General features: G+C 53.7%; 1 protein-coding gene across 1 annotated transcript in view; it reads right to left on the bottom strand.

Annotated features, from left to right (window-relative positions):
* Positions 1 to 1,842: 1,842 nt before the first annotated feature.
* TBC1D13 (TBC1 domain family member 13) overlaps positions 1,843 to 10,827 on the bottom strand; it is a 37,655-nt gene continuing 28,670 nt past the window's right edge. The window contains exons 8-12 of the mRNA XM_008050621.2: positions 6,531 to 6,741; positions 5,844 to 6,007; positions 3,874 to 4,034; positions 3,569 to 3,626; positions 1,843 to 2,683 (exon numbers count right to left, since the gene is read on the bottom strand). Of these exons, the coding sequence (XP_008048812.2) occupies positions 2,618 to 2,683; positions 3,569 to 3,626; positions 3,874 to 4,034; positions 5,844 to 6,007; positions 6,531 to 6,741 (660 nt within the window). The 3' untranslated portion in view covers positions 1,843 to 2,617. The remainder of the gene's footprint in view (positions 2,684 to 3,568; positions 3,627 to 3,873; positions 4,035 to 5,843; positions 6,008 to 6,530; positions 6,742 to 10,827) is intronic.

Below are 10,827 nucleotides of genomic sequence, written 5' to 3'. Positions count from 1 at the left end.
GCAGCCACTGCACTCCAGTCTGGGCAACAGAGTGAGACTCCAACTCAAAAAAAATAATAACTTGCTACATAATCGCGTATGTAACACCTTCTTCCCAACCCACACTCCCACCTTCCCTGGCTGCAGATTGGTGTGGCTGATTTCCTACAAGAACTTCCTGACCTTTCTCTCAGAAGGGCGATGCCAGGAGACTGACTCCAACCTGTTCACATTTCCCTGGGCTCTGAGGTCCCGAAGGTTTCAGCCCATCACAGCATCAATGGCCATTGCAAAGAACACATGATTTATTAAAGATGACTCATCCTCAATAGCACTGACTCCAGGAAAACAATGAAAAAACAAAAGCAGACTAACATTCTGGCCCTCTGGAGTGAGACCCTGCTGAATCCACACAGCTCAGTCTGCAAGTGTCCAAAGTCCGGGGGAAGTTTCTCAGGCAGGAAGCCTCAGGCACTCTGGCTCTGTGGGGACCTCCCTGTAGAATCTGGGGATGGGAACCGCCAAGGACACGTCCTTTCCTTGGGCTGTATCCCACTGGGGAGCTCAGCCTAACCATGACATGGTCCCTGTGCTCGTGACCCTCACCTCACAGTCAAGGAGAGGGCACTTGACCCAGCTCTGCCACTGAGGCAAATCAGATACAGGTGATTCAAGTAGTGTGGTCCCAGGAGGGAGGGTAGGGGTCAGACAAGAGGGAACGCATCAAGTGCCCTGGGCAGTGTCTGCTGGGTCCCAGGCAGTGGCCCAAGTCTCAGGCTGTGAAGGGGTCAACAGAGGGGCTGACCCACTAGCTGAGAAGTTCTGGGTAGAGGGTGGACAGGCTGGCAGGAGGCGGTGTGTCCCTGCTTCTTCCCAGGGGTCCTTGAGTCTGGCAAGGGGACCAGCTCTCTTCTCTGACAGTCAGTTCCAGAGCTCAGAGCCCTCCCAGCCAGGACCTGCTGGAAAACCAAGCACATCCCAGACACAGGGGGAGATGATGCCGACTCAGGCCTTGGGAAACCAAGAGGACCGTCTGCAATAAATAGCCAGAGTCTGAATAAATAGTCAGTGTCCCCCAGATACTGTGTTGGGAGAGCAGGAGGCAGAAAGGCAAGTGCAGAATCCCAGCAGTGCCCAGGGAAGAGCCTGGAGAGGCTGCGTCTGGCCCACAGCTGGGTCGGGAGGGCGGTGGGGCAGCAGGGCTGCTGGGCCTGGCTTCTGCTGGCCAGTCTGAGGACAGGATCAGGACCCTACTCACAAAAGCAGGGAGAGGGCCTGGCAGAAGAAGCCCACTCCTCCCAGAATGAAGCAGTTAGCTGCCCTGCTCAGAAAGCACCTGTCCCGACCTTGGGAACAGCCCAGGCAGGTGATGGTGACAGGAAGGCCTGTACCTCCCTCAGTCTGCAGGGTTAGAGAGGCACAAAGGCGCAGACATGGCCCTTTAAGCTCAGCTACCCCTATCCCAGGGGGCTCCTTGGTTCCCGCCTGCCCTCTGTGGGATTTGCCCACCTGGGCTGGGACCTGGATGCACAGGGAATGACAGTGCTTCTGACACTTGGATTCCGACCCTGGGGACAGAATCGCCTTCACATCCTTCCCTCTGGGATGGGAGGGCCTCTGGGAAAGCCTCCAGAAAACCAACTCTCCCTCTTCCTTCTCCCTCCCTGGGCAGGAGGCAGGGCCAAGAGACCCAAAGCTCTACTTCTCAGCAGCTTCTGTTGTGGGGAGCAGGTTTGGAACCCTCTCAGTGAGGCACTGAGGACTGCTTCCTAGCCTGGGGGGCTTGGGGGCCTGGGAGCTTGGGGCCGGGGACAGAATGCAGAGGCCAAGGTCAGCCCCCAGGGGCCTTGCTGAGTCAGACTCAACTGTCTCCCAGGTTCATGGGCGTGGAGGGAGGTGGGGGAGGCGGCTCAGGATAAGGCACCCCAAGAGAGAAGGGCGGAGGGCGACAGTGGACAGTGGAGAGAGAGACAGAGAGGCCACAAACACCTGTGAGAGGTGGGGGGCGATGGCAGAGAGGTAGAGACAGAGGAGGAGAAGCAAGAGACGCGGGGGGCTCAGACACCCCCACCTCTCACACACAGAGAAGCAGACACCGGGGACGTGGGGACACAGACAATCAGCGACTACAGACACTCATGCTTAGCGGGCGAGATGGAGGCGAGGCCTAGACCTGGGAGCTGTTTAGTGCCTCGGTCCACCTCCCCACGCAGGAGCCTGAGCACCAACCTCAGGGTGCTCTCTGGCCCGTGTGCCAAGTACCTCCCAGACCAGGAGAAGACCAGAGCAGGAAACCAGGCAAGAGCAGCAGGGCCGAGGCAGGAAGGGTCCATGCCAGCCTCCCAGTGGTCCCAAACGGCCCCCGGCCCCAGGAGCGAGAACTCCCCGAGCTCCAGCCCTGCTCACCAGCCTGGGAAAGAGGGGCAGGGCTGGAGGGCAGGCGGGAGTCAGGGTCTGGGCCTGACAGAGGGGAGGACACAGCACAGTGTGGCCCCAGTGGGGCGGCCTGGATCACGGAGCCAAGGTGAGAAGGCCTGGAGCAGACCAGTCCTGCAATTGCTCCTCGGGCTGAGACTCCCACAGGCTTCTGCATCCAGAAAGCCCAGAAACAGGGGTTGTGTGGCCTTCAGCTGCCGGACTACTTGGTGTCCTGGAGCTCCTTTGCTTTTTGCAGGATCTGGCAGACGTCTGTGATGGGGTAATCCTGGGCACAGGAAAGACCAGCAATGTGCCCTGATGCTGGCATGGGAAAAGACCAGCGAGGCACCCTCTATCATCTCTACCACCCCCATATGCTGCCCACCGGGACTGTCACCATGCTGGACCTGGGCCTCGGGGCAGGGACCACAAAACACAGCCATCCCGCACATCCTGCCCAAGCCCTGCACGCAGCTAACGTCACATCCACCACAAGACCAGCCCAGCCCAGCCCAACCCAGCCAGCGGTACCACCCAGGGCCTCACAACTCTTTCCTCAGGACTAGCCGTGCTGCCTCATCCTCCCACTGGCTGGAACCCCTGCTCCACTCGTACCAAACCTGGCACTGGGCCGGGCACTGTCCAAGCATCAGCTCATGGGTCGCCTCAACCACCCTGTGATCATGCCCATTGTATAGACCTGTACACTAAGTTACGGAACACCAACCCTGGGCCAGGAGCTGGTGGAGAAAGGGAGACCCAGATAGGCTGTCACTTGGCTCAGGTCACGTGATGAGCACAGCAGGACAAAGCTGTGGCCCCAAAGCCATCTGGCCCTTAGCTCATGCTGTGAATCACTGGGTTCCACCTTCCGTCCCCAGGTCCAAGCATGGTTACCGGGGATTATAGCCGTATTCTGGGCACTTGCTGTGTCCTGGGTGTGACCACCTGCACGGGGTACTAGGGAGGCCAAGTCACTCACTCTAGGCCACATGACACCAGGCCAGTGGCAGAGCCAGGACTCAAACCCAGATCCAAGCCAGATCTGTCTCAGGGGCCTGCAACACTCTACTGTCCCTAGCCCCAGCCTGCCACAGCGGCTGGCGTGGGGTGGATGCTTGGTGAGCGTCTCTTGGCTAAGACTGGGCTCGCCCCTCGAAGCCCCGATTACCTGCAGGAGCCGCATGTTGATGGTGAAGTCCCCTTCCAGCAGCTGCTCCCGGATCAGTCTAAGAAAAACAAGCAGTAAGCCCTAGGACCCTAGGCTGCTCTGAGTGCAGGCCCTGCCAGGCCCCTTCTGCCCCTCCCTCACCAACCACAGCAAGCTGGGTTCTGTGCTCTCCTGAGAATTCCCGAGGCCCACTCCAACCTTGTGGGGGCAGCCCTCGTTCACCCTTCAGGGGCTGAGGGACCTCCCCTCTGGTTTTGCCCAAGGACTGGTCAGGTGGGCCCATGCCAGGCCATGGCCGCACTCACATGAGCATGGCACAGCAGACAAGGAGGAGGAAGTCAAAGCGGTTGTCGTCGGCAAAGAGGGAGTCCCAGATGCGGATGACGTCAGGTAGCAAGAACTCCTGGGATAGCAGCAGTGTCAGCCAGCGGAAGGCGAAGAACTGGGGCTTGATACTCTGCTCTTGCTGGGAGAGTGCAGTGCAAGAATGTGCGTTGGTTGGTTACCACGTAACACGACACAGCCTAACAGAAGGGAATTCGGGCCAGGCTTGGTGGCTCAGCCTGTCATTCCAGCACTTTGGGAGGCCGAGGCAAGTAGACTGCCTGAGTCCGCGGGTTCAAGACCAGCCCGGGCAACTTGGCAAGACCTCGTCTCTACAATAAATAAAAAATTAGCCAGGCGAGGTAGCACATGTAATAGACTACTTGGAAGGTTGAGGTGGAAGGATTGCTGGAGCCCAGCGGGTCGACGCTGGGGTGGCCGTGAACGTGCCACTGTGCTCCAGCCTGGGCAACGGAGTGAGATTCCAACTCAAAAAAAAAAGTGAATTAAGGACCAGGTGCGGTGGCTCAAACCTTTAATCCCAGTACTTTAGGAGGCCGAGGCAAGAGGATTGCCTGAGCCTAGGGGTTCGAGACCAGCCTGGGCAACTTGGTAGACCTTGTCTCTACAATGATTACAAAAATTAGCAGAGCATGGTAGCACATGCCTGTAGTTCCACCTTCTTGGAAGGCTGAGACAGAAGCATCGCCTGAGCCCAGCAGGTCAAGGCTGTGGTAGCCGCGAGTGTGCCACTGCACTCCAGCCTGGGTGACAGAGTGAGACTCCAACTCAAAAAAAAGAAATTAAAAAAAAGATTAAAGAAGATAAAACAGCCAGGTGTGGTGACTCACACCTGTCATCCCAGCACTTTGGGAGATGGAGGCAAGAGGACTGCCTGAGCCAAGGGGTTCAAGACCAGCCTGGGCAACTTGGTGAGACCTCATCTCTATAATAAATTAAAAAATTAGCTGGGCATGGTGTCGCATGCCTGTGGCTCCAGCTACTTGGAAGTCTTAGGCAGGAGGATTGCCTGAGCCCAGCAGGCCGAGGCTGTGGTGGCTGTGAGCATGTCACTGCACTCCAGCCTGGGTGACAGAGTGAGACTCCAACTCAGAAAAAAAAATAGACAGCTACTGGGAAGGCTGAGGCAGAAGGATCACTGGAGCCCAGCAGGTCAAGGCTGCAGTGGCCGGGAGAGGCCACTGCACTCCAGTCTGGGCGACAGAGTGAGATTCCAACTCAAAAAAAAAAAAAGAAAGAAAGCCGGACTCGGTGGCTCAGCCTGTAATCCCGTGCCTTTGGGAGGCTGAGGTGAGTGGATTGCCTGAGCCCGTGGGTTCGAGACCCGCCTGGGCAACTTGACGAGACCTCATCTCTACAATAAATCAAAAAATCAGCCAGGCGTTGTAGTGCGTGCCTGTAATTCCGGCTACTCGGAAGGTTGAGGCGGAAGGATCATTGGAGCCCAGCAGGCCACCGCACTCCAGTCTGGGCGACAGAGTGAGACTCCAACTCAAAAAAAAAAAAAAAAAAGAAAAAAGACCTATATGTATTTTATTTTTCACAAAACTTTGTTTTTATGTAAAAAAAAATGAAGTTGGGGGAAGAAGAGAAATAATATAAATGAATGAATGAAGTCAACACTTCAGCAGACAACCAACAGACTGAACTATGCAGATATGGTGAATAACCTACCCTGTGCCGGGCACACAGTGGGTATTGTTCTCAACCTTCCTCTTCCCTCCCAGCCTGCCAGTCTCCTATGTCGGCAGCCTCAGCCCCCCAGGCCTGCCTGGGTATGTGGGTCAGTGTCCCAGCAGCCGCAAGCAGTGGCCACTTCCAACCCCCAGACTCAAGCCAGACCCTGCCCTTGGCCCGGCTGCTCAGGACCTGCCCCGCCTCAGCTCTCTCCCACCATCTGCCCTGGGTGGTGGGGCCCTGGGCGCCTCACCAGCTTCAGGTAGAGCTCCACGTCCTTGTCCTTCAAGGTGGAGTACACCTTCTCCATCTTGTAGGTGATGCCGCACTGCGAGTCATCCAGGCTCTTGATGAAGTTGTCCCGGATCTCGGCCATGAGATTGGTAAAGCAGAAAAAGGTGTCCGCCTCGGCATGCTCTGGGACAGAGCATGGGTGTGGGTAGGCGCCGGAAGAGGTTCGCTCAAGGTCCGACCGCCTCTCACCTGCAGGCCACCTGACCCTGCTGAGTCCCACCCCCCTCGGAGCTCAGTCCTTTCTCTGCCCTCCACCACTCTCCGCTCCCAGACTAAGGATATCACCTCTTTCTTCTCCCACCCTCTGGCAACACTGCACACTCACTTAGCAACTGATGACACACTCTCCTGACAACATCTGTCAAATCATTATTTAAGTCTTCTCATTCACCTTCCTGTATACACATCTCATCTTCTCTACCAGAAATTAAGTTGCAAATATGAGGAGCTCCATAACCACCCAGCATTCTAGATGAGAGCTGTAAAGGGTCCTGGAAATGATCCAGGCCAAGCCCTCATCTGACAGGGAGGATGGAGGCCCGAGAGGGGGCATGAGCTGCATGGCTGACATAGCTCCCACATGCCTGCTCAGTCTACTTCTCGAGGGGGCTGCCAACGAGGGCCAAGGACAGCCAGGAGCCTTTACCTTTCCACTCGTTGTTGGGGTCAGTGGCAAAGGTGTAATAGAGGGGCCCCACGATCTCGTTCATGCCCTGAACATAAGCAATGCCAGGGTTCAGCTTGGCGTAGATGAACAGGATCCGCTCTACCACCTCCCAGTGGGCCTCGCAGCCGTTGGGGAGCACCTCGTACTCATTCAGGGACGACGGCACAGGGTTCTTGTGTGGGGAGCTCATCTGGGGAGAAGAGGTGGAGTCTGTTAAGGGCGGTGTGCAAGAAAAAAAAAAAAAAAAAACAAAATTGAAGCCAGGCACTCTGGCTCATGTATGTAATCCCAGCACTTTGGGAGGCTCAGGTAGGAGGACTGCTTGAGGACAAAAGTTTGAGACCACCCTAGCAAACACAGAGAGACCGTGTCTCTGAAAAAAAAGAATATATAAGTAGCCAGGCATGGTGCTATGCATCTGTAGTCCCAGCTACTCGGAAGGCTGAGGCGGAATTGTCACTTGAGCCCAAGAGCTCAAGGCTGCAGTGAGCCGAGATCACACCACTGCACTGCACTCTAGCCTGGGTGAGAGTGAGACTCCAACTCAAAAAAATAAAATAAAATAAAAAAAGAACAATGTGTTCTTGCAGAAATGTTTGCCATGAAGCCTGGACCCTGAACTTCCAGCTTATGGGACATACAAGGCATAGAGCAACATGTCAAACACCACCATGAGGAAACAAGTAGACAAATTCAGACTATGGGACTTTCCACAAGTCAAATGAACTAAAATCTAATTTACATGATTGAAGCCAGAATAGTGGTTGCCTCTGAGGTGAGCGATACTGACCGGGGAGGGACATACTCTGTATCTTGACTGTATCTTTTTTTTTTTCATAATCAGTATTTTTTATTATGGTTTTGTGGGGCACAGTTAAGGGTTAGGTGTACAATTATGTTTCGTTCAGGCACCCTGTTGATAAGAGGTGTTTCCCCATCCCCAGACAGATATTTGCTACTGTTAATCCCATCTCCCTCCCCGCTGTATCTTTTTTTTTGAGTTGGAGTCTCACTCAGTCTCCCAGGCTGGAGTGCAGTGGCATGCTCAGATACCACAGCCTCAACCTGTTGGGCTCAGGTGATCCTTCCGCCTCAGCCTTCCAAGTAGCTGGAACCACATGCACGCACCACCTCGCCTGGCTAATTTTTTGATTTTTTTATTGTAGAGATGAAGTCTCACCAAGTTGCCCAGGTTGGTCTTGATCCCATGAGCTCAGGTAATTCTCTCACCTCAGACTCCCAAAGCGCTGGGATTATAGGCGAGAGTCACCAGCTCAGCTTTTTTTTTTTTTTTTTTTTAAGTCAGAGTCTTACTTAGTCACACAGGCTGGATAGCAGTGGCTCACTCACCACCACCCCAGTGTCAACCCGCTTGGCTCAGGCGATTCTTCTGCCTCAGCCTTCCAAGTAGCCAGAACTACAGACGTGCGCTACCATGCCCGGCTAATTTTTTGATATATTGTAGAGACGAGGTCTCACCAAGTAGCCCAGGCTGGTCTCAAACCCTTGGACTCAGGGATTCCTCTTGCCTCAGTCTCCCAAAGTGCTGGGATTATAGGCTTGCACCACCATGCCCAGTCAACTGTATCTTATATTAAAAAAAATTAATCTTATAAGTATGTTTTACACTTAAAATGCGTACATTTTACTACATGTAAGTTATACTTTTCTTTTTTTTTTTTTTTTTTTTTTTTGAGTTCGAGTCTCACTCTGTCGCCCAGACTGGAGTGCAGTAGCCACTCCCGGCCACCGCAGCCTTGACCTGCTGGACTCCGGTAATCCTTCCGCCTCAGCCTTCCAAGTAGCTGGAACTACAGGCGCATGCTACCACGCTGGCTAATTTTTAATTTATTGTAGAGATGAGGTCTCGCCAAGTTGCCCAGGCGGGTCTCGAACCCGTGGGCTCAGGCAATCTACTCACCTCAGGCTCCCAAAGTCGCGGGATTACAGGCTGAGCCACCGAGCTCGGCTAGTTATACTTATTTATTTTATTTTTTTGAGCTGGAGTCTCACTCTGTCACCCAGGCATGCTTATGGTCACCGCAGCCTCGACCTACTGGACTCAGGTGATCCTTCCACCCCAGCCTTTCAAGTAGCTGGAACTACAGGTGAGCACCACCACAACCAGCTATTTTTAAAAATTTATTGTAGAGAGGTGGTCTCACTAAGCTGTCCAGGCTGGTCTCGAACCACTGGGCTCAGTCAATCCTCTCATCTCAATCTCTCAAAGTGCTGGGATTACAGGCGTGAGCCATCACGCCTGGCAGTTATCCTTATTTTAAACAAAAACATTAAGTACATGAAAAACAGGCCAGGCACTGTGGCTCATACCTGTAAACACAGCACTTTGGGAGGCCGAGGTGGGAGGATCGCTTGAGCCCAGGAGTTTTTTTTGTTTTGTTTTGTTTTTGAGTTGGAATCTCACTCTGTCACCCAGACTGGAGTGCAGTGGCCACTCCCGGCCACCGCAGCCTCGACCTGCTGGGCTCCGGCGATCCTTCTGCCTCAGCCTTCCAAGTAGCCAGAATTACAGGCATGCGCTACCACGCCTGACTGATTTTTTGATTTATTGTAGAGATGAGGTCTCACTGCCCAGGCGGGTCTCGAACCTACGGGCTCAGGCAATCCACTCACCTCAGCCTCCCAAAGGCACGGGATTACAGGCTGAGCCACCGAGCCCGGCTTGAGCCCAGGAGTTTAAACCAGCCTGGACAAAATAGTGAGACCCTATTTTATAAATAAATAAATAAATAATCCAGGCAACTGGCCAAGTGACTTTTCAAAAAGTCAACTCTTGGCTGGTATGGGAGGAGGAGGTCTATTCTAAGTTCAGAGACAAAAGAAAGAACATCTCAGTGCAGGGCAAACAGCTCAACTGGGTCTTGGCTTGTAATAAAACTACAAAGATACTTCTGGCACAACTTAGGACACCCCACTGATCACAGATCGGGTGATATTATGGGATGACTGCTTTTTGGTTATTTTGGGGGTTTTTTTGAGTTGGAGTCTCACTCTGTTGCCCAGACTGGAGTGCAGTGGCCGCTCCCGGCCACCGCAGCCTCGACCTGCTGGGCTCCGGCGATCCTTCTGCCTCAGCCTTCCAAGTGCTAGAATTACAGGCGCACGCTACCATGTCCGGCTGGTTTCTTGATTTATTGTAGAGATGAGGTCTCGCCTGCCCAGGCAGGTCTCGAACCCGCGGGCTCAGGCAATCCACTCACCTCAGGCTCCCAAAGGCACGGGATTAGAGGCTGAGCCACCAAGCCTGGCTTGGTTTTTATTTTTTTGAGTTGGAGTCTCACTCTGTTGCCCAGGCTGGAGTGCAGTGGCACGATCACAGCTACCACAGTCTCAACCCGCTGGGCTCAGGTGATCCTTCCACTTCAGCCTTCCAAGTAGCTGAAACCACAAGTGTGCACCACCATGCCCAGCTGAGTTTTTGATTTATTGTAGAGATGAGATCTCGCCAAGTTGCTCAGGCTGGTCTGAAACCTGTGGCCTCAGACAATCCTCTTGTCTCCACCTCCCAAAGTGCTGGGATTACAGGCATGAGCCCACCATGCCCAGCTGGGATGACTGTTAATCTTCCTAGATGTGCTGGGGTAAGCAAGGGGCTCTTGTTCTCACGAGCCTGGGTGACAGTAAGACTCTGACTCAAAAAAAAAAAAAAAAAAAAAAAAAGCATCACATTAAGTGGTGGCACTGGGACTCCAACCTAGACTGCCTTCTCCAAAAAGCCAGGGCGCAGGCCTCAAGGTCAGCTGTCTCTTGTGAATGCCCAATGCTTTCTACTTTCCAAGGATCTGCACAACCATGACCTCATCTCATTTTCCTGGCAATTCAGGATGAGATGATTATACCCAGTTTATGGACAAGGCAACAGAGGCTCAGGAATAAGCCTCGTCTGACCTGCCCAGAGTCACACATGCAGTCAACTTTAACTCAAACTGCCCAACCCTGGAGGGTTAGGAATGCAGTTTCTGGTGGGTTCCCTGCCAGTGGGACCGGTTCCAAAAGTTAAAAGGGTAAGAGCCAGGTGTGGTGGCTAACATCTAGTCCCATTACCTTGTGAGAGGACTGCCTGAGCAACATGGTGAGACCGTGTCTCTACAATAAATTTACAGAAATTAGCTGGGCATGGTGGCATGCGCCTATAGTCCTAGCTATTTGGACAGCCAAAATGAGAGAATTGCTCGAGCCCAGCAGATACAGGTTGTGGTGGCCATGATCACGCCATTGGATTCTAGCCTGGGAGACAAAGTGAGACTCTAACTCA

The sequence above is a fragment of the Carlito syrichta genome, unplaced genomic scaffold, assembly GCF_000164805.1.
Source record: "Carlito syrichta isolate Samal-C Ts95f unplaced genomic scaffold, Tarsius_syrichta-2.0.1 Scaffold153563, whole genome shotgun sequence".
In the NCBI taxonomy this organism is placed as follows: Eukaryota; Metazoa; Chordata; class Mammalia; order Primates; family Tarsiidae; genus Carlito; species Carlito syrichta.
The sequence above is the reverse complement of the archived record's forward strand: the minus strand, read 5'-3'. Positions and strand labels throughout refer to the sequence as shown.